The sequence below is a fragment of the Stegostoma tigrinum genome, chromosome 21 (genome assembly GCF_030684315.1).
Source record: "Stegostoma tigrinum isolate sSteTig4 chromosome 21, sSteTig4.hap1, whole genome shotgun sequence".
Lineage (NCBI taxonomy): Eukaryota > Metazoa > Chordata > Chondrichthyes > Orectolobiformes > Stegostomatidae > Stegostoma > Stegostoma tigrinum.
This window is the reverse complement of record NC_081374.1, coordinates 21,746,404-21,770,886: the sequence shown is the minus strand read 5'-3', so window position 1 is coordinate 21,770,886 and position 24,483 is coordinate 21,746,404. Positions and strand designations below refer to the sequence as shown.

The 24,483-nt window shown below is 40.5% G+C and overlaps 1 protein-coding gene across 2 annotated transcripts in view; it reads right to left on the bottom strand.

The window, feature by feature from the left end:
- elapor1 (endosome-lysosome associated apoptosis and autophagy regulator 1) overlaps positions 1 to 24,483 on the bottom strand; it is a 126,978-nt gene that overhangs the window by 68,456 nt on the left and 34,039 nt on the right. Inside the window, exons 2-5 of one of the 2 annotated variants that reach the window (XM_048553234.2) lie at positions 20,391 to 20,511; positions 11,660 to 11,846; positions 8,565 to 8,712; positions 3,407 to 3,490 (exon numbers count right to left, since the gene is read on the bottom strand). In XM_048553234.2, coding sequence (XP_048409191.1) covers positions 3,407 to 3,490; positions 8,565 to 8,712; positions 11,660 to 11,846; positions 20,391 to 20,511 — 540 coding nt within the window. The remainder of the gene's footprint in view (positions 1 to 3,406; positions 3,491 to 8,564; positions 8,713 to 11,659; positions 11,847 to 20,390; positions 20,512 to 24,483) is intronic. The other variant, XM_048553235.2, reaches the window with a different exon arrangement.

Below are 24,483 nucleotides of genomic sequence, written 5' to 3'. Positions count from 1 at the left end.
CTTGGGATGTTTTCCAAATGACAGTGAAACATTAATTTTTACTACAATATAGCACCGTAAATATTGACTGCTATGCAACTTGTCCATTTTACACTCATTGAGGTTAATAGCTCTTGCCAGTGAATATAATGCATTCTTTGGTAATGAGCTTTCAAAGCAGCACTCTGCTTATTTTGTATTAAGCTCAAATTGAAGAGCGGAATCAATATGTGTAGGTATAAAAGCTCTGAAACTTTCTTTTATTTTGAAAATCTATTTACCCAGGACTTAATTTAACTTCCATCTCCAGTGAGAGAAGAAACATAGCGTGCAATGTTAACATCTTTATATTTAAAGCAAATGGAAGGAAAATGGCAACAGCATGGGAGAGATTTCTGCAAATTCTTTAAAAAGCACTGTACCTTTGCAGCATGGAAATTATCATTTATGCTCTTTGCTTCTTTGCAAAATTACCCTCACAACAGAATCCTTTCAAAAAATGAAAAGACCACAACTCTTTGAACCAGCTGTGCAAACAGAATGCTGAACGGGAACCATGGTAACAGGAGGGTACATGCTCTGGTCTTGATGCAGTGTAAGCGGCATAACACACCATTTTCTCCTGTGCTGCTGCTGCATATTTTGCTTACGGATTTGATTGCTGCAATTTCTCAGGGTTATATTAACATTACTCCATCTGTGCAAACTGACTTAGGTGCAGGAAACTCACTGATACCAGGAAAGGGATATTTGACAAACTAGCACTATATCCTTGGGAAATGCAAAATTGCTTGCTGGACAGGAAACAGCACTGACTATTTCAGCAAAGCTAGCTTTAAAAGAAGATGCATTTGGGATACTGCTGTTGAATGTTGAGAAGGAAGAGAGCTAAAGGACAGGTACCCAGCAGGAAAACAAGAGTAAATGTCTGGCCTAAGATGGCAGAGTTGGTGAACAATGTCTCCATATTTAAAAGATATAAGAGCAAATAACAAAATGTTTTCACAACTCGTGAAAACCTGCTATGACAGGACCACTCTGAGTTTCCTTATTGAAACTGTATAGCCTTCACATGCGGGGCAGAAAACTCAACAGTCTATTCTGTCAGCAGAACATATAAGTGAGGAAAAACTGAAAGAACTGCGGATGTTAGAAGTTAGAGACAAAAACAGAAACAGCCGGAAAAACTCAGCAGGTCTGACAGCATTTGCGGAGTGAAAGCAGAGTTAACATTTTGGATCTAGTGCCCCCTCAGTGGATATATAAGTGAAAAATCTGGTGTGAATGTCACTATAATTCAATCTTCATAAAAATCACACCCATTCCTGAGGGGATTGCTCGATTTAGCACTATTACCATCTGCCCAGAAAGTAATATCAAATATAATTATGTGTCTGCCCAGAGCACCAACACACTTACACAGCACATTAAGCGATGCCTCTGGTGTGGAGCTTTGGATGTCTATATTCATGATGAGTGTGACAGCAGATCTAACAATAGCACTTAGAGCTTTGGAGCAACTGTAACCATTCTATGGATTGCCTCAAAATCTGAACATCAGGAAAGCACAAATTCTAAAGCATGTTCATGTGGAGCCTCAGGCCTCTGCTCATAAGGCCCCAGCGTGACGTCCCTGGAGTTGTGTATGTGCTGTGGTGTGAACTGCAGAGGAACAAATACATCCTTTATATCTATATTGGTCCATTTTATGCACATGCCCACCACAGCCAGCAGCACTTGCTGCACAACTATATGTTATGATTCCAACTTCTCGTCATTCCCTCTCTTTTCATTTTTCCTTCAGTAAAAGTCATGAAACATGGAATAACTCAGGAACATCACTTATCATTGAACATCAAAATACAGCCACTACTAGGTTAGTCCCAGCCCAGAACAGGCAGTTCTCCAGAACCATCCTTGGGTCTGTTACATTTTTATTTAATCTATTATTCTAATCTATTCAAAGATGTGATTACACACCTCTGGTGCAGTGGGACTTGAACCTGGGCCTCCTGGTCTAGGGTAGGGACAGAACCACTGAGCCACAAGAAGGCCCAGAAATATCAGTCGCTCTTTTTGTTGCTGAATGGTGTAGAAATGTGAAACACTTCATATGAGACGTGAACTCATAGACCCTGGTTTACAAGGGCAGTATTCAAATCACTGAGGAATAGAGTCTGAGCTCTTTAAGCTGGAATCAAACCTTGGTCCTTGGTATTGTCAGGCTGCAGTTCAAACCAGTGAGCTACACTAGCACCTATGGGTCTGCTTTCTTTTAATGTTTTTTTTAATTTAACCTGTTTTTCTAATCAGCCTGTTCAGAGATGTTATAACATACCTCAGGAGCAAGTGGGACTTCGACCTGGGGTCACTTGATCCAGGAGTGCAGACACTATGAATGTGCCACAAGAGGGTCTCCCTGGGTCTGCTTTATATATTTTAAATTTAATCTGCTTTTCTAATCAACCAGTTCAGAGATATAACAACACAACTCTGGAGCAGGTAGGACTTGAACTCAGATCTCTCAGTCTATGGGTAGGGATATCATGAATGCACCACAAGGGGAACCCGTTAAATGGCGGAGCATCAAGAAAGATGGGAAATATAGTTGGCAGGGTTCGAATCTGCATGGAACTCCAACCAATATCAAATCCATTGCCTTAACCACTCAACCAAATTGACGTGGCCTGCGTCTGCTTTATAAAGGGCTCAGACATTAAGTTCCCGCTGGCAGACCACTGCCTGTAACCAAGGAAAATTATACTCAATGAGCTCCATAGGGAGATTAATTTTTTGTTCCTATGGTTCTTGTAGGGGTTATCACAGAACCACAATTCATTTTAGCCATACATTTTGCGACATTCCCATTAAATCTTTTCACATTTTATTATTTCAATCTCCTACAATAAATAAGTACATCCATTTGGCTAGTTTTGACAACCTCAACAACTACAAAGTTGCTGCATTCACAATCCTCCTCATGGAATAAACTCTACATTCCACTCTTACAAATCAAGCTACATGAGAGATTTTTTTAATCTTCATTCAGGGAATGTGGGCTTCATTAACCAGACCAGAATTTACTGCCCATCCGTGGGGTGCTTGAGAAGGTCCTCCAGCTGCAGTTCATTTAGTGAAAGAACACTCATAATGTAATTACGAAGGGAGTTCCAGGATTTTGACCCAGTGACACTAAAGGGGCGGCAATATGTTTCCAAGTCAGAATAGTGAGTGGCTTGGAGGGGAACTTGCAGGTGGTGGTGTTTCTATGTCCTTGTCTTTCTGGATAATAGTCAGCTTGTTTGCATTACAGCATTGTGTCAAGATTCAATACTCAAAAAATATCTACAACATGCAAAACCTACAGGGAGGACAAAGAAAAGGGACTGAAAATACTTCAGCACAATTTTCACATTTTAACACCTACAGAATGATGATCCCATTCATTTCTTTCTGTTTTCCTTATCCATTTTGATTCACCATCCATTGCTTGACATTGGTCATTCTGAACCTGGGGAGGAACAGAATAATTGTATTGAGCTAAGGCCATACAGCACAGAATGAACTCAATTACAGCATCTCTATTTGAAAGCAAATTATTTTTTTCCAAAATACTGGAGTTGCTAAAAGGGATAAGATGCATATGCTAACAAGAGTGGCATTCTGTAGGCATTAATCTCCATTTGTATTGATAAATATAATTTCTGATATGTTTTGGTAAATTTTTTAAATCATTTGTGGGATGTGGGCATTGTTGGCTGGGTCAGCATTTATTGCCCATCCCAAGTTGCCCTTGAGAAGGTGGTGGTGAGCTGCCTTCTTGAACTGCAGCAGTCCACCTGCTGCGGGTTGACCCACAATATCATTTAGGAGGGAAATTCAGGCTTTTGAGTCCGCGACAATAAAGAATCAGCAAAATATTTCCAAGTTACGTTATGAGTGGCTTGGAGGGGAATTTAAAGATGGTGATGTTCCCATGTATTGTCTGCCCTTGTCCTTCCAGAAAGAAGTCGTTGTGAGTTTCAGGATTTTTGGTGAGTTTCTGCAACGGGTCTTACAGATAGTACATACTACTGCTACTGAGCATGGGTGGTGGAGGCAGTGGATGTTTGCAGATGTAATACCAATCACAGGGCTGCTTTGTCCTGGATGGAGTCAAGCTTCTTGAGTGTTGTTGGAGCTGCGCCCATTCAAACAAGTTGGTAGTATTTCAACAAAAATGTGCCTTGTAGATTATGGGCAGGATTTTGGAAGTCAGGAGGTGGGTAATTTGCCACAGTATTCCTAACTGACCTCTGACCTGCTGCTGTAGTCACTATGTTTATGTGGCGGGTCCAGTTGAGTTTCTGGTCAATGGTAACCCCAGGGATATTGATAGTGGGGGATTAACTGTCAGTAACACCATTGAATGTCAAGGTTTGGTGGTTAGATTATTTCTTATTGGTGATGGTCATAGCCTGGCATTTGTGTGGCACAAAAGTTATTTGCCATTTGCCAGTCCAAGCCTAGATATTGTTCCAATCTTGTTGCATTTGAACATGGACTGCTTCAGTATCTGAGGAGTTGTGAATGGCACTGAGCTTTGTGTAATCATCAGCAAACATCCCCAATTTTAATCTTATGATGGAGGGAAGGTCATTGATGAGGCAGCAGAAGATGGTTGGGCCTGGGATACTACCCCAAGGAATCACACTGGCTTGGAGATTTTTCTATTCATTGTTTTGGCACTGCATTAATTTTAATCATTTTCATATCAGCATTATGCATTGTTGTGCAAGCGAGTATACAGGCAGCCTTAGTTCTCAATTTGCAATTGAAATGTATTCCTCATTTTTTCAAACTGGTGCTCATGAGTAGACCAAATATTTATTAATCTGTAATCAGATTTTTTCATTGCTTTATTGATGGCACATTATTTCTAACTATATTCCACTTAATAAAACAGGAATGTCATAATTTTTAAGCAGCATATTTGGCTGAATACTTGTCTTGTGGAGCAACATCAGGCAGCAGAGCACTGAAATTTATCTGTTTGGTCGACTCACCTAATTTCTGGAGAATGACATCCTTCCCTCTGGGTGATATCAACAGAAAATACATCAAACACTGTGAAAAGCAAAGAGCTGCTGGAGACCTTGAAACAAAAGCAGAAAAATGCTGGAAATGTTCAGCATGTCAGTAACATCTGTGGCCCCACACCTAAAACTTCAAACTACTAGTTACCACCACAGGCGTTGACTGATCATATGAATATTACCAACATTTTTGTTTCTATTTTTCACACCTTTCCAAGTGTAAATATATAGGAAATTAATAAGCTCCTCCAAGAATGAAGAAGAATGGAACAAGATGGTAAATTAGAGGGCTTGTTTACAAGCATACCATCCTTTTCTTCAGAGCCTCTTTTTTTTTAATCACATCATTCTTAGTGGTGATTAAACTGGTTGCTCAACTAATGCAGCCAGTTGACGAAGTTTTATGATATTTGCTATTGATGAGTATATCCCAGAGTTGATCTTCAATTAGAAAATTGCAGTTATGCAAACATTTAAATAATACTGCACTTTTTCATTCCTTCGTATCAGAAACTTTGTTCGATGAGGTTGTTGACTTGCTTTTGTTCAGAGGTTTCATCAGCGTGCTAGGTGACATCCTCAGTGGAGCTGCCGATGAATCAATGTTATTCTACTCTGCTTGGAATTTACACTGTCCGGTCCGTTATGGTGAGTACAGACATTTCCGGTTTTGATCTGTATGGGTTTGTATATAGGGTCCAATTCTATATGTTTTTTGATTGAAGTATGGGTGCAGAACCATGGCTCTAGGAATTCCCATGCTTGTCTATGTTAGGCTTGGACTACGACAGTTATCTTGTTCCAGTTAAATTGATGGCCTTCATTGTCTGAATGTACCAATGTTAAGGAGAGTTTGTCATGATGATGCCACCTAGCGTGGCATCATCAAACGTCTGAACAAAAACAAGACAGCTCGGAAAGCAAGTCAATAACCTCAAACACAACCCAACCCACAGATTTTTGCCAAAACTTTAAGAAACTTTGTTCTTATAAGAACCAGAAACTGTGCAGCAAAGTAAATATCACTGGGCATTAACAGTAAACCAGTGCTGAAAAATATGAACTACAGAAGTAAGGAATTTCTAGAAATACAACTGACAGTGACACTGATGAAAGCATTACCATTCATTCAGCGGTAAATCTCATTACAGCACAATGTTCCCTGTTTAACTGTTTTGGTCTCAAAGACTGAGAAGTATTTATTAAAGTCAAAATGTTATAACTTAGTAAAATTATTAAAGTTTTTTTTTCTAAATGACATGGACAGAATGTGGAATCAGTAGCAACAGCAAAACTTATCAGTGATAATGGGAACTGCAGATGCTGGAGAATCCAAGATAACAAAGTGTGAAGCTGGATGAACACAGCAGGCCAAGCAGCATCTCAGGAGCACAATGCTGCTTGGCCTGCTGTGTTCATCCAGTTTCACACTTTGTTATCTAGCAAAACTTATCACTTACCCCTCACTAAGCCTTGAGGGCGTGGCAGTGAGCTACTTCCTTGAAGGCAACTCATTGTTTGTCAGACTTTGGAGTCACACCTTTGCAAATCAGGTAAGGTCAATGGATTTCCTTCCCTAAGGGACATTTGTGAACCAGATTTATTTAGAAGAAAAACCTAATGTGTTTATGGCTACAATTAACCTGAATTGAAGCTCCTCAGTCACAATAGTGGCTTTTGAACTCATTAGTCCATTTTATCATTTCAGACCTTTAATTTACTAATCCATTGCAATTGCCTATCCTCCCCTACCAATCAGTGATGATCACTTCCAAATGACTTAGCATGCCTGGGGACAATCTAATAGGAAAAGAATTGCACATTAGTTGTTGAGTAAATTATAACGATTTAAATAGTTTTTGGGATGGGTAATTTGCAGTGCTTTGGGACAACTTGTGCCATTGAGGTCTATTACAACTGACAGCTATTATACATTTTTTGAATTGTTGTTCTAGTTGGTCATGAAGAACTTCAACCAGCTTCATATCTCAAGTTAACAAAGTGTGAAGCTGGATGAGCACAGCAGGCCAAGCAGCATCTCAGGAGCACAAAAGCTGACGTTTCCGGCCAGACTCTTCATCTAGGCCCGAAACGTCAGCTTTTGTGCTCCTGAGATGTTGCTTGGCCTGCTGTGCTCATCCAGCTTCACACTTTATTATCTTGGATTCTCCAGCATCTGCAGTTCCCATTATCTCTCATATCTCAAGTTCTTCAGTTTCCTACTTCCTTGTGCTGTTATGTAAATTGGCCGCACACTGTGGCCTTATGTTCAGAAGTTCTAACGAAATGTGTTAAACGTTACCAGTTAGGTTGTTTGGGAACCAATGATTTTGTTTTAGTGCAGCATTTGCTTTGTTTAGAAGTTTCTTCATTCTTTATTCTATAATTTTTAAATTCATATTGAATACAATTTTGTAGTTTGTTACTTAAATCATATCATCTGGTAATGCAGTGCCTTTCTTCTATATGGTGCATGATCCATGATGCACAGTCCAAGCCAATCGTTTCATGCCCGCACAGCACCAGAATCATTTCAGTGTTTGCCCTGCAGCATATCGAGCACATATTGAGACCCAGATATTAAGCACATAAAATCAGATTTCAGCCTGACTGGAAGACCAGGTTTATCTATGAATTGTAATTTCCCAGAGCGTAATGAGCATTGGGAACAAGCTTACATTGTAATAACTGATGGGAGCCAAAGTGGAATAAATATTAACCTACAGGTCAAAAAACACCATACAAACATAAAAATACTGATCCAAAATAGGCAGAAGTCGAAAAGGAATAAGCATTGTGACAGAAATGGGAATTAATGATTATCTCGATTAACTTTTTGTGGTATTTTTTCATTTACAGTGGACTGTGATGTTGTAAATTTTTTACTATTCCCCAATTGTGAAGGTCCCAGAGGCATACTGCATGCGCTCTGGCCATGTTATCCAGTTGCTGAGATAATGGGCCTCTAACAACCACGAAATTTGTGTTAAGTATGTTTTCAGCCCCTGCAGAATTTTTCTTTGGATCTTCACTGACAATAGTTTTATCAAGATTTCTTCATGCCACACAGATATGATGTTCAGAAAGATGTGTTTTAAATAGAGTATAGCTGACTTTTCTGCAGCAATTTGTTTAAAGTCAGAACTAACTGCTTGTCCAGGAGAATTGAAATAATATTGGGACAAGTGTAACAGGACAAATAAGCTTTGCTCAACCTTGAATGTTCTTATATAATTAATGGCACCATTACTTTATTAGCATAACAACATCCTTTTAAACGCTGCAATTTTCCTTTCAATAATTAAGTAAAATTTTATGGAACTCACACTTACTAAGCAAAACTTTTTCCTTTACTATTTTCTTGTATGTTTCCATTTATTTTCTTCTGATGGGTAATGAAAATGGCGAACGAGGTTCCAACACTACTGACTCTCATTTTCTGTTCCAAACATAACATCATATTCTCAAAGAAATCAGAACATTGCAAATAAAAAGCTTGTTATCACTTACAAAAAATTCAAAGTAAATGTTGGTATCTGGATACTGATATTCAAATGAGATGCTGCCTGACCGTTTCAGGTTCACTGCATACATCAGAGTAGCTGTGCATTCATCACTGTTAGATGCCACAAAATCACCTTTAAGAATCCATTTTGACCTAGAAAAAATGCAGAGAGTAGTACAAAGCACACAATATTTTAACATAGTCCTGTGTTAGCATGCTGAAAATAATAACCAACAAATCTTTGAGTTGCAATATCCATGCAATCAAACAAGTGTACTAACAAGTGTTTTGATGTATGGGGCTGTTAGTACTAATATGATTGTCATAAACGGCAATTAAATCTAAAGGTACGGAAATACATAAGAAAAGTAACAGGTGGATGTATTAATAAGGTAGGTGGACCTTTATCCTCTACCCATGTCTGTTTAGAATTATAATGGGCCTGCAGCAGATTGATTTTTTGTTCCTTTCTCCAGATCTTTTCCCTCCTCTCTGCCACTATAGGTACTGATGGTTGCTGTGGTTTTATTGCCCCAGTGCTAGTTACACATTAGTATCTGTCTGACTGGGTATTATTCATAGTGAGCTTCAAGAATTTGGCTGGCTACCCAGATGCACATGGCATCACACTCAAGTCATGGATTTCAGCAAAGGTCAGGACTGTGTCTTCCTCAGCTGATTTTCACATTTTATGCCCAGACCTACCAGTTTCAACTTGTCCTCTATTTTCATCAGACTAGCTAAGGCTTTAAACATCAAGTTGAGTTTTTAAATCAGTCTAAACCACTCATCCAGGTGTAAAATTGCTCTCCAAATCTTGTTGGTTTTTATGACAATGTGTTTGTCAGTCACTCACATCCAACAGTCGAGAAAGCTGTAAGAATTAGCCAGGGGAGACAGTTTACTTCTCCTTAGCTTCCTCAAAATGCCATATCTGCAGAGATTGGGAACTCAGTTGAATAACATTATGCTGCTTCCTTGGAATATAATATGCAGGATTTGTTTCTGATTCCTAAAGGATTAATAATTCTAGTTGTCTTGTTTTGGATGCTCTTGCACAAAATAAGGTAAAGGTCATGTGATCCCCATCTAAATCAACACATTACTTAGAGAAACAATTTAATCAGCTAACTTAAAACAGTTTTGTATTCATTGTATTTTTAAGATGCCTTTCCTTTCTAATTTAGATGCAGTTATGAACGAAGCAATCAAAATTGTTACTAACCAGCTTTTGTCAACAACCTTAGCCTGAGCATTTCTTGGGAAATAGGCTGTACTTCAAGAACAGGCTGCACTTTTGCTTAAAAAATCACTAATTACATGCAACGGGTCACAAAAAGCCTTGCATCTATAGTTGATTAGGAATTTATTCAATGGGACTTAAAGTTAAAAAGTACAGTCTTAGCTATTGCCTTTTTGATTCTTTTTACCATTTTTGTGAGTAAAGGGTTAAAGCACCTTCAATTACCGCTACTGAGTATATGCATAGGGAACTATGTTATGATGTTTTCAGGTCATATGGAACTCAGAACTCCATATGTAGAATTTCCAGAGATGCTTTCTCTTAACATCAGTTGTATATAGTGTATGGAACCAATAAAGTTCATTCCTGTTCACTGATGTGACTGTAGAGTACATTTTCTATGATACTTTTGTATCTGTTAGTGTAAATTTATCACTCAGTACATAAAGGATGGGGGTTTGGTATGGGTTTCATTGACTAGGTCAGAATTTATCAAATAAATTTTGTTCTTCTTTTTCTTTATTCACTAATGGGACATGGGTGCGTAAGTTGGTGGTGAACTGCCTTCTTGAAATGCTGCACTGGCATTACTGTTCCAGGATTTTGACCCAGAGATACTGAAAGACTGGCAATACACTTCTGTGTCAGGATGGCATGTAGCTTAGAGTGGAAATTGCTGATAATGGTATTCCCATGTATCTGCTGCCCTGGTTTTTCTAGGTGGTAATGGTCATGGGCTTGAAAGGTCTTGTCTAAGGAGCCTTTGCTGAATTTCTGCAATCCATCTTATAGATGGTACACACTGCTGCTACTGACCATCAGTGTAGCAGTGATACCAATCAAGCAGACTATATTTTCCTGGATGGTGTCAAGCTTCTTGGAGCTGTACTCATCCAGGCAAGTGGAGAGTATTCCATCAGATTCCCGACTTATTCAATGTTGCTGGTCAACAGGCTTCGAAAAGTCAGAAGGTGAGTTACTTGCTGTGAGATTCCTGCTCTTGTAGCTCCATGTCTGGTCAACGTTAACCTCCAATAAGTTGATAGTGGAGGAAGCGGCAATAATTAATGTCATTGAATGTCAAAAAGAGTTGGTTGCATTCTCTCTTATTGGAGATCATCATTACCTGGAACATATGTGATGTAAATGTTACTGCTACTTGTCAGGTCAAGCCTGGATATTGTCCATGTTTTGCTGTATTTGGGTACAGACTGCCTCAGTCCCTGATGGGTCATGAACAGTGCTAAACTTTGAGAGCAAGATCTCCACTCCTAAACCTATGATGGACGGAAGACCATTGATGAAACAGTTGAAAGTGGTTGGGCTTAGAACACTGCCCTGAGGAACAGTCTTGAAGTCAAGGACAGTCACTCTGTGGAATTCAGCCCTCTTATCTGTGTTTTAACCAAGACTGTAATGAGGTCATGAGAATACTAACTTTTTCCCAATTTTCTCTGTAGATTTTCCATGTTTCGTGAGATTTCCACAATGGTAAAAATACAGCAAAGACTAGTGGAAGCATTTAACCAACGAAAAATCATGAGGCTCAAGTTTCCAATGTATGTCCTGAGTTGCAGAAATTCCATTCTGGGAGTCCGCATTCACAAAACTGCGACTGCTGAGTGTAAAAAATGATGGAATGTCTAACCCATAGGGACTTAGAATTTTTTTAAAAAATTAATCACTGCAAAGTCCTTTTGTTATCACACAGTAATATGCATAGTGCACCTTGTGTGCTGCACAATAAATTGTAAGAATGCAGCGATGATAATAAATTATGACAACACAGATGGGAGTTACCAGTTCTCCCAGTAACTTGCTAAAGAATGTTGTTTGTCTATACGTTAATGTACCTACATGGTGCAATTCTCAGTTGACTCATTGTCTGATGAGTCTAGAGCTGTTCCTGTATTGACGAACCCTGATGGTAGCTCATCCCACTCGTTGAATTCAATGCCAGTGCCAAGGGAGTAAGTGCCAGCAGCACATTCTTTGCATGATTGATTCTTCATGTCTAAGAATTGACCAGCTCCACAGGAAAAAGCTATATAAATGTAGAAAGTCAATATCAGAAACCTCGACAAGACTTGTGAATGTCATCAAAACTTGTGCAAATCTCTTATATATTCTCAATAACTTGAGCTTATCTGTAAGAGTTTGAGCAGGCATTTAGTCTTTGGTATAGGAGGATAGTTGTGTCATTCCAGATGTAACTGTTAATCAAGAAAATTACAGTCACCGGGGAAGTAGTATTGAATAGGTTGTCAGAGCTGCAGGCTCTGATAGATTTCCAGGTCCTGATGGACTTCATCCTTGAGCTGTAAACAAAATGGTTAGTGAAATAGTTGATGCATTGATTCTAATTTTGAAAATTCTCTACATTCAGGAAGGACATGATGTCAAAAATAGTGAATGCAACTCCTTTATTCAAAAGGGAGGGAGACAAAAAGCAGACAGGTCATGTTAATTTCTGTTGTAGGGAAGATATGAGAAGCTGTTATTGAAGTCATTAAAGTGGGACATTATGAATAATTTGAGGTAATCAGGCAGAGTCAATATGGTTTTAGTGAAAGGGCATTCATGTTTAACCAATTTACTAAAGTTCTTTGATGAAGTAACTTGTGCTCTATACAATGGGAAACTTGTGGATATATACTGTCCTTAAATTTCCAGGAGGCACTTGATAAGGTGCAATCTCAAAGATTGCTATGTAAAATAAAAGCCCTCGGTATAGGGGGTAATCTATTAGCATAGACAGAGATGGGTTAGCTAATACAAAATAGAAAGTAGATATAAACGGATCGTTCTTTAGTTGGCAAGATAGAATAACTCATGTGTTACAGGGATTAGTGCTGGGTTCTCAAATTTTTGCAGTAAATATAAATTGTTTGGACGAAAGCATTGAAGGTACGGTTGCTAAATTTGGGACAACACTTAGAAACTTAAGTTGTGAAGAGGACCTAAGGGGCTACACAGCAACATGGATAGATTCAGTAACTGTGCAAAGATTTAGGAACTGAGTAAAAAGTGGGAAAATGTGAAATTGTTCATTTTACAGAGTCATACAACATGAAAACAGACCTTCTAGTCTAATTAGTCCACACCAAACTGAACTCGTCCCACTTGCCTGCATTTGGCCCATATCCCTCCAAAACTTTCCTATTCATGTACTTATCCAAATATCTTTTCACTGTTTTATCTGTACCTGCACCCACTGGCAGTTTATTCCACGTACCAATAGCTCCCTGTGTAAAGAAGTTGCCTCTCATGTCCTTTATAAAACATTCTCCTCTCATCTTAAGAACATGTCCCCTAGTTCTGAACTCCCCTGTCCTTGGGAAAAGACCCTTGTTATTCACCTTGTCTATGTCCGTCATGATTTAATAAACCTTGAAAATCTTCAATCTCCTATGCTCCAGTGAAAAAAGTCCTAGCCCATTCTTTTAACTTATAGAATCCCTATTGTGTGGAAACAGGCCCTTTGGCCCAATAAGTCCATACGACCCTCAGAGAAACCCACCAAGACCTATTCCCCCTGTAACCTACTTATCGCTGAACACAATAGACAATTTAGCATGGCCAATCCACCTAACCCGCACATCTTTGGACAGTGGGAAGAAACTGGAGGTAACTACACAGACACGCGGAGAATGTGCAAATTCCACACAGGCTCCTCTCAGCCTCCACCTCTCCTGAGAAAACAATCTGAGTTTGTCCAGCATCTACTTGTAGCTCAGACCCTCTAACCCAGGCATCATCTTAGTAAATCTCTTCTGCGCCCTCTCCAAAGCCTCCACATCCTTCCTGTGATGTGGCAACCAGAACTGAACGCAATACTCCAAGTGTGGCCTAACCAGTCTTATACAGCAGCAACATCATTTCCTGACTCTTGTAGACAACACCCTGACCAATAAAGGCAAGCATGCCATATGGTTACTTTACTACCCTATCTACTTGCATGGCCACTTTCAGGGAGCTATGGACTATGACACTAAGATCCTTCTGTACATTAATGCTGTTCAGGGTCCTGCCATTAGCTGTACACTTTCCCATAACATTTGATCTCCCAAAGTTCAACATCTCACACTTAACTGGATTAAACTCCATGTGCCGTTTCTCCGCCCATATCTGATCTTTTTCCTGCTGTATCCTTTGACAACCTACTATACTATCCACAACTCCCCTAGTCTTTGTATCCAATTGGCAAGCCCACTCTGAATCCCATGTGATCTAACTTTACTAATTAGTCTACCATGTGGAACTTTGTCAAAGGCTTTACTAAAGTCTGTGTAAACAACACCTGCTGCTTTTTCCTCATCAATCTTTTTGGTTTCTTCTTCAAAAGACTCTTATCAAGTTTCTGAAACATGATTTCCTATGCTGGCTATCCCTAATTAGTTCATGCCTCTCCAAATTCATGTAAATCCTATCTTTTAAAATCACTTCCAGCAACTTATCCATCACTGATGTCAGGCTTACAGGCCTATAGTTCTCAGGCTTCCCATTAAAGCCTCTCTTAAGTAAGGGCACAACATTGGCCATCCTCCAGTCCTCCCACATCTAATTTATTGCTGTAGGTGGTACAAATATTTCTGTTAGGGACACTGAAATTTCTTCCCTAACTTCCCGCAACATCCTGGGATACAGTGGATCAGGAGATTTATCCACCTTTATGTTTCTAAGTACTTAGAAAACTCTAGCACTTCTCTTCTGTAATGTGAACTATTTTCAAAATATCATATTTATTTCCCTGAGTTCTCTAGCCTCCATTTCTTTGTTCACAGTAAAAAAAATGCAAAATATTCATTTAGTGTCTCTCTCACCGCCCTGCCTTATTTCCCAAGTCAAGTCAAGGTCAGGTTTTGCACCTTCTCTAGTACATTTACATGTTGATACAGAATACTTCCTTGAACATAGATGACTTCAATAATCTTTAAGAGGACCTATCCTCTCTCTGGTCGCTCTTTTGCTCTTACTGTACTTGTAGAATCTCTTTGGATTACCCTTAACCTTATCTGCCAAGTTAATCTCATATCCCTCTTTGTCCTCATTTCCCTCTTAACACTCCTTATAATTCTTTATACTCCTCAAGAGATTAATTTGATCCCAACTGTCTATATCCATATATGAATCTCTCTTATTCTTGACTAGAACCTCAATATCTTTATACCCCATTCTTACAAGCCTTACTCTTCATTCTAACAAGAACATAATGCTTCTGAACTCACATTAGTGTACATGTGAAAGCCTCCCACTTGTCAGTCATCTCTTTACCTGTAAATAGTCTATTCCAATCAACATTTGAAAGCTCTTGTCTCATACCATTAAAATTTGCCTTACTCCAATTAAGAACATTAACTTTGATGGAAGGCTTATCCTTTTCCACAACTCTTTTAAAACTAATATACATGTGATCACTAGCCCCAATGAGTTCCCCTAGTAAAACTTCATTCACTTTCCCTGCCTTATTTCCCAAGCCAAGTCAAGGTCAATTTTTGCTCCTTCTGTAGTAGGTAATATTTACATGTTGATAAAGAGTTCTTTCTTGAAAATATTTAACAAATTTCTTACCATCCAAGCCTTTAAGAATAGAATAGAATTAGTTTTTATTATGACATGTACTCACTCACATGAGCATAGCGAAAAGATTACAAGCTGTCACTTAATGGCTCCATCTTAGGTATAAATGTACTGGAATGTAGCGTGACCCGGAATGCAGTGAGCAGTGAGCCCTGTAGCAGTGTGTGGGCTGCAAGCCCCAGAGCAGCAACATATGGGGACGTAGCGTCGCCAATATTTGGAGAGCATCGCGCATGCAGTGTGTCCTGTGCAGAGATGGTGACAGTGTCAGAAAGCAGCCCCGAGGCGGTGAGAATGGGAGCAGGCAGCTCAAGGCAGTGAGAGTGGGAGCGGGCAGCCCTGAGGTGGCGACAGTGGGAACAGGCAGGTCTGAGGCTGTGAAAGCGGGAGCAGGAATCCCCGAGGGGGTGACAGCGGGAACAGGCAGCCCCAAGGCGGTGACAGTGGAAACATGCAGCCCTGAGGCAGTGAGAGTGGGAACAGGCAGCCCCGAGGCGGTGAGAGTGGGAACAGGCAATCCCGAGGTGGTGAGAACGGGGAGCAGGCAGTCCCGAGATGGTGAGAATGGGAACAGGCAGCCCTGAGGCAGTGAGAGGGGGAACAGGCAGCCCTGAGGCAGTGAGAGTGGGAACAGGCAGCCCTCAGTCGGTGAGAGTGGGAAAAGGCAATTCCGAGGCTGTGAGAGCAGGAGGTCCCGGTTAAAGTTTGGAAAATTAAAGTCTCCTACGATTACAACCTTATTTTTCGAACATATATCTGAGATCACTCTACATATTTGCTCCTCAATTTTCCTCTATTGCGGGGGGGGGGGGGGGGGCGGGGGGTGCCTATAGTGCAATCCCATCAAAGTGATCATCCCTTTCTTATTTCTGATTTCTATCCTTGTAGTTTCACTGGGCAATCCCTCAGAAATATCCTCTCTAATTGCAGTCGGAATGGTTTCTTCGATCAAAAACACCACTCCCCCACCTCTCTTGCCTCCCTTTCTATCTTTCCTACAGAACCTAAAACCTGGAACATTGAGATGCTGGTCTTGACCTTGCCTCAGCCAAGCTTCTACAATAGCTGTGACATCTCAGTTCTGTATTCCTATGCATGACTTGAGTTCATCAGCTTTACCTGTAAGACCCCTTGCATTGAAATAAATGCAGTTTAATTCTTCAGAGTTAGCTCATTCTCTTGCTCTTGTATGCCTTTTCAAATTAAATTTCTCGTTTCTGATTCAGAAACATCCTCATCTCTCTCTAGTTTTTCCACCTCCCACCCCCTTCAACCTCGAACCCACCACCACCACCAACCCATTCTCTATTAGTTTAAAGGCTCCCAAAATAGAATTAGCAAATGCCCCAGCCAGGACATTGGTCACTTTCCAGTTCAGGTGAAACCCATTCCTTTTGAAAGGTCTTTCCTGCCGGAGAAGAGAGCCTAATGATCCAAAAATCTAAATCCTTGCAAATTGCACCATTTCTTCAGCCATTGACTTATTTGCCTAATCTTTTTATTGCGACTCACATCAGAACGTGACACTGGGAGTAACCCAGAGATTGCTGCCTTTGAGGTTCTGCTTTTTAATCTTTTACCTAACTCTGCAAAGCCTTAACCCTTAGAGTGTCCCTACTGTTAAGCCTGCTGCATCTCCATCTCTGCCTCTTCCTGTCTGATTTTCAAAAATTCCAAAAAACTGTTATTTATATATGAATGCGCAAAATAAGGATCTGCACAGCTCCCCGGTGCAATTGTTCCATTCTTCTCCTCTGCATCTCTATAACATGCAATGCTGGTACCAGAGTTACATCACCATATCATGAATATATGCATTCTCCATGATACTACTGTTAGCAGCTGCAGAAAATAACAATTTTATGGTCTGGAGGTTGTCATGTTTAAATTACCAAACATTTCGAGGTTGACACTTTCAACTGTGTCAAGGAACAAGGGTGGGGCCCTGTTATGAGGTTTCAAAAGATTATTCAGCTCAGTTCAAGGGTCAGGGAACAGCAATTAGTCAGAGATTTAGTCAGGAGTAGAGGAAAAGGAAATTGGTTAATTCCATACAGCTAAAATGCTGTTGTTAGCTCTGGGGGCTTGGAACTCAGGAAAGGAACCTAGGAGCAGTTTGATGCATTTGGAGCTTAGGGAATCCTTCAGGCACTTACCAACTCAAGGAAGCTGAAGAAAAACCTGCAAGCAGCAATTATCTATTTATAAAGCTAGTAGTTACCAAAAAGGTTGCCTATGAGCAATGAGGCTCTCTTCAGAGTGAATAGAGAGCTAGAATTGTGCTGGGGATTACATGCTGGAGTACAACTTGATCCATTGGGACATAGTCTCAGGAGAGAGGACTGAGGAACTTGGAAATGATCAGTTGTTCAATCAGTCCAAGTTTGAGCAGCATTTGAGGAAAATCAGAGCTGGATTGTCAAAAGAAAAATGATATCTCTTGCAAGGGAGACTGAATTTTCATGAGTGATCATTCATGCCAATGTGTGTTACAGAAATACTTGTCGAGTTTGTCTTTGTTGCATCTATCATTTTCTATGTAGCTTGTAGTGTGTTCTACTGTACTTTTCCTGATCATATTTAGATCATATTTGCTACCGCAGGAGAAGCAATGGTCCAGTGTGATATTATTGCTGCATTGTTAATCCAGAGATCCAGGTAATGCTCTGGGGACCTGGGGTCGAATGCCAGTTGGGTAGATAGTGGAATTTTCATTCAATAAAGATCTGGAACTAAGAGTCTAAATGATGACCATGAATTCATTGTCGATTGTCAATACAGTACCAACCAGACTCCCAGGATGAAGGAGCAATCCTACGACAAAGTTAGAAATCGTTGGCCAGCATTTGTTTCCTATCCCTAATTGCTCTCAGACTGAGTGGCTCACTATACTTATTCAGAGGGCAGTTGAGAGTCAACCACATTGCTGAGGATCTGGAGTCAAACATAGGCCAGACCAGAATTTCTTTAACAAACGGCATTAATGAACCAGAATAATGGGAACTGAAGATGCTGGAGAATCCAAGATAACAAAGTATAGAGCTGAATGAACACAGCAGGCCAAGCAGCTCCTAAGACGCTGCTTGGCCTGCTGTGTTCATCCAACTCAACAGTAATGAACCAGATGGCTTTTTACAGCAATTGACAGTATTGATCATAGTCACCATTCTGAGACCAGCTTACAATTCTAGATTTAATCATTGAATTAGTCACCACTAGTTGCTGTGATGAGATTGGAAATCATGTCCCCAGAAAATTAGAGAGGCATAGATAGAGTTGATAGCCAGAGACTATTTCCCATGGCAGAAATGGCTAGCACGAGGGGTCATAGTTTTAAGCTGGTTGGTGGAAAGTATAGAGGGGATGTCAGAGGCAGGTTCTTTACGCAGAGAGTTGTGAGAGCATGGAATGCGTTGCCAGCAGCAGTTGTGGAAGCAAGGTCATTGGGGTCATTTAGGAGACTGCTGGACATGTATATGGTCACAGAAATTTGAGGGTGCATACATGAGGATCAATGGTCGGCACAACATTGTGGGCTGAAGGGCCTGTTCTGTGCTGTACTGTTCTATGTTCTAAGTTCTATCTGAGGACTCTGGATTTCTTGTCCAGTGACATTACCACTTGATACCATGTCTTCTTGTATGATATTTTACAAAGTTGAACAGTTGAAAATTGAATTTTAAAACTTGGTTCAATGAATACTGTCTTATTTTAGAAACTTTACTACATTGGAATGCCAGTTTCTCTAAATTCCTCTGAACGTGCTGATTTGTATCTTTGGATGTTAAAATGACAGGGCAGTCCATTGTAAGGCTTTTCTAAAATAAAATCAGCCTCTTTTAAAAATATACATTCAAAATAAATTTGGATTTAATAGGACCACATAGATATCAAATACATTATAGGTATCAAATACATTAGAGGAATATATTTGTGATTTTTTTTCACATTAAAGAGATTAAAATTAGAACTTTGTCGAGTGTTATTTGAGATTTTTTAAACTTCTTGGAAAAATTACCAAGCCAGCATTTGTTGTCCATCCTGAAATGACCTTGTACTGAGTGTCTTGCTCGGTCATTTCAGAGAAAAATAAACTAACAAATAAATTGTTGTGGATCTGAACACACATGTAAGCAGCTCAGATTTCCTGCTCAAAAGGACAGTCGTGAATTAGATGTTTTTTTACCACAATCAATGATGGTTTTATTGGCACCATTCCTGACTGACAGCTTTTCGTTTCAGCCGCTGTGGTCAGATTTGAACCTTGTCCCAGGGCGTTCTCTTGGGCCTCTGGATTGCAAACCCAGCCACATTACTACAATGTCCCCCTCACCCCTGAGTGCAAATAATAAAGTACCAATGAATAGAGGAATTCCCACTTTAACACTTTTCAGATCCAGTCAGGCCACTGCCAGCCTTCAGTAAAACGTGAAAGGCTCCTGTACTTCTAAACCAAAGTCCTATGTTAATTAGCCTAAAGCCTGCAGAGATCTTCTTTGTGATGGGTAATTCAAATGAACAACAATCCAGGTCTCAATCAAGCTGCTGAAAGTTGAAATCTACTTTTTGCTCAACGTTTGATTATTATGCTTAAGCTCCCATTGCAGCAATGACCAAAACTTAAAAACTCGAATGTGTGGACATTTCCTCTGGTGAAATTGCAATATCCGTGTGGTGGTAAGTAAAAAGCAACGTCAGCACTGGTTCATCCAGTAGCATCCTAATCAGCTTTTACAACCAACCTTCTTAATTATATTTTCTCACGTTAGTAACCTTTCTCACATATTTAGCAATTTATAAAATCTCCTTGACTATTAGCCTAGCTAACATATTTATTCAATGCATCAAACAACAAAATGCAAAATTGCTGCGCTATGTTTTTTTTACATACAAAACACAAAACTCCAGTTTCGAGCTAAATTATGGAAAATACCACATATGCCTCTGGGTAGTTTTCTTAAATATACAAATGATCAAGCTACAATTTGAATTTTAGCAAGTGGCTTACAGCATTCTGTGCCTTTGACTGGGTCTGGCAGTCCTGTGCAGGTCCCTGGGGTGTGAGGCACTGCTACTCTCCACCTGGAGCCTACACTATCACACTCTGTGTATTCATAGTAGTAATCTGACTGAAAGACATGACAAACATTCCACATTAAAACACAGCACATTAAAAAATCTACACAGGTAAAAGTGCTGAAAACGAATACAGATTAATATGCAGTAAACATTTAAACAATGACTTTGTAGATGGCATCCAAATCAAAAATGTCTAAATGCTTTAAATAAAATAAACAAATTGCATGCAAAGTTATATGAAACTTATTAAGAACAGGAGCTGAAGTAATTCTGAAGTAGCAAAAAAATGAACAATTCTTCATTTTGTAAACATAATGCACACTGGTGTGTTCACCAGTAGTTTCACAATGTACTAATTCTCTTCTTAATGTTAGGCTATGTCTTGAAGTCGGAAGTTTTAAGCACATTTAACTATTAAACTGAGAAAGATTGCCCAATTTACCGATAAGTTTTGAAAAATAGGTAATACAATTTGTCAAGATGTGCTGAGACAGTAGGAGCTGCAGAATCTGAGATAACAAGGTGTAGAGCTGGATGAACACAGCAGGCCAAGCAGCATCAGAGGAGCAGGAAAGCTGACGTTTCAGGCTTAGACCCTTCTTCAGAAATGGGGGAGGGGAGGGGATTCTGAAATAAATAGGGAGAGAGGGAGAGGTGGATAGAAGATGGATAAAGGAGAAGATAGGTGGAGAGGAGACAGACAGGTCAAAGAAATGGGGATGGAGCCAGTAAAGGTGAGTGTAGGTGGGGAGTTAGGGAGATAATAGGTCAGTCCAAGGAGGAAGGACAGGTCAAGGGGGCCCCTCTCTCCTCGGTCTAGGCCTGAAACGCCAGCTTTCCTGCTCCTCTGATGCTGCTTGGCCTGCTGTGTTCATCCAGCTCTACACCCTGTTATCTCTGTCAACAAGTACTGCTTGTCAGAATCTGTTGTTGACCAGTTGTGGAAATCAGTAGCTGATTTACAACGATTACAAGGGAGAAAAAGCTGGGTTAGATATTTAAGGTTTTACAGCACTTTTCCTGTTTCTATTTTATGACACCTAACCTTTGGCAATGTGCTGGCTTCAAATCCCATACAAGACTTGTGCAGAAAATCTAGGATAGATCTTCTATGCAATACTGAGTGAGTGCTACTCCATGAGAAACATCTTATCGGGGCCTAAGTGACATGGGGTATGGCAGTGTTTATGGCAGAATCCACAAGGGATCCGGGGAAGCTCATCTTACTGCACCTTTTATACATCTGCTGAGCAACACAGCGAATTCCTCACTAGCAGAGATGAGCTGCCAATTGAAGGGTTCCTGGTTAAATGCCTTGTTAATGATGCATTTCACTTCAGTAACCTTCATCTTCATTAACAAATGTGCCAAGCATGATAGACATCAAGAAGTCTCAATGTGGAAATTAAATTGAGGCTTTATAAGGCTCTAGTTAGGCCCCATTTAGAATGCTGTGTCCAATTTTGGGCCCCACACCTCAGGAAGGACATACTACCCCTGGAGCATGTCCAGCGGAGATTCACACGGATGATCCCTGGAATGGTAGGTTTAACATATGATGAACAGCTAAGGATCCTGGTATTGTACTCATTAGAGTTTAGAAGGTGGAGGGGAGATCTAATAGAAACTTACAAGATAATGCATGGCTTAGAAGGGGTGGCTGCTAGGAAATTGTTTCCGTTAGGCGGGGAGACTTGGACCCGTGGGCACAGCCTTAAAATTAGAGGGGGTAAATTTAAAACTGAAATGAGATGACATTTCTTCAACCAGAGAGCGGTGGGCTTGTGGAATTCATTGCCGCAGAGTGCAGTGGAGGCAGGGACGTTGGATGCCTTCAAGGCAGAGATCGACAAATTCTTGATCTCAAAAGGAATCAAGGGCTACGGGGAGAGTGCAGGGAAGTGGTGTTGAAATGCCCATCAGCCATGATATAAATGGTGGAGTGGACTTGATGGGCCAAATGGCCTTACCTCCACTCCTATGTCTTATGGTCTTGTGGTCTTGAATGTAGGCACTAGGCGAATTCAGCTCACCTTTCGTTCCAAATGACTTCCATGTTGGACACTGGGGGCCAACACCTCAGGGCACATTCTATGGGCACTGATTGTGCACAACTCAAATCTACAAATGTTAGCATCTGATCTGTTAGAGTTTCTACAAATCCTCATGGAACGTCACTGATTCATTTATTGTGCCCTTCTGTCCTTCAGTGTTGCATCACAGGCTCCTCCAGCAACTGTTACTGTAATGCAGTTGCAAGCATACCTTGCATTCAGGGTCATGCATGCAGCTTATAGACTGGACCAGATTGCATCTCTGGGCTCTCCACTTTCTGACATAGTATTCATTCATTTTATTCCACCTGGATTCTCACACTACCACTCCTTGTATTGCCTCTTTTGATCTTTACCCTCTTGGTCAGAGACACCAAGCTCACATTACTTCTGCCTTGCCTTGCACAAATACAAACCCAGGATGACTGTCATGCTTGTCAGTAGGCCACAGTGAAGTCAAGGGGAGGAGCCTTCATTCAGGGGGTCCTGGCACAGTAGATCAAGGCAGCCTCTGATTTCAGTCCAGGGGGTGGGGCATAGTCAGTCAGCTACTCAGGGTGGTCAAAATCAGGATGTTTTCTGGACGAGAGGTGAGGAGTCAAAATTTGGACAACCCACCACCCGCCTTAAGTCTTTCTTCCCTATTGTGGGTTGCTTTTCTGCTGGAATGAGACAGGCAGGTATTATGAGAGATGTAAGTGGTGGCATAGCTGTTCTCTTTGGAAGGGGAGATCTTCTGATTGAGTGACTAGGCAGGCAGAAAGTATATAGAGTTAGTCTTGTCAGGGGTTGGGGTTGGTGAAAATGAGTGAGGAAGACATTGTAACCAACAGAGAGAGTGGTTGAGCGTGGGTGTTTTTGGGTAGTTGGTGCAGTAGTAGGAATAGAGTGAGTGTAAGATATTGGACAGGAGGTAGTGGCACTTGGGCTGGTGCAGCAGAGTACCAGGAATAATGTTCTTTTCCTTCTTCAAAGTAATTCTGTGGGATAATTTACATTCACCACAAGTAGGGTCCATTGACTTTCTTCATACTGTGCTGTGCATTCCTCCAGATGGCTGAGACTGCCCAGACTCAACTGGCATGGTCTGGTGTGATGAATTCCACTGTCGGTCCTGGACGAAAAGGAAGTGCTACCTCTGAACCATCCCATCCAGTAGGACCTGCCTGTGAAGTGGGGTGCCAATTTTCCCTTCTCTGCCCTGTCTAGTTCAATGTCAGAAATCCTGCAGGGAAGCTCTGGACTGATAGTTCTTGTATCAGTGTACAATGTGCTCCAATCTTTCAGTGGATATCGGCTGAGTGGTGAATAGTTCTAGGGACTGTGCATGGTAAGAAGACGATAGAATCAGACATGTAGGAAGCCATAGGCAGGATTGTTAGAGAGGTAAGTTTGGTGAGATACTGTGAGAAATTTCACTCGGCCTCATGGCAAGAATCCCTCCAACTCAACTTTGACAACAAGAAAGCACGAATTGGCCAACTGTCTTTTCATGACTGTGTTCCTGTGCTTATAGAGTTTGGTTGAAGTATTTGAAGATTAGCAGTGATTTCTCAACTGTCACAAGACATGGATTAGTTGTACATCGATCACTTTTGCCATTTGGGATTCCACCTGTTGTGCATATTAGCTGTCAACCAGTGTTCGAGGCACACGGTAATAGGTTTAAATCCTTTCCACAGCTAGAGCATAAAGATCAAGACCAACCTCCCAATGAAAAGTTCTGCATTATCAAAGATACTGTCTTCCAAATGAGACATTATACTTGGACCCTACTTGTGGTGAATGTAAATTATCCCACAGAATTACTTTGAAGAAGGAAAAGAACATTATTCCTGGTGCTCTGGCCAATATTTATCCCTGAATCAACAACAAAAAGCAGTTTACCTGGTTGATCAGATTTCTGTTTGTGGGCAATGTTGTCTGCCAATTGGTTCTGTCTTTATTTCTTTTAGTTTTGCACACCTT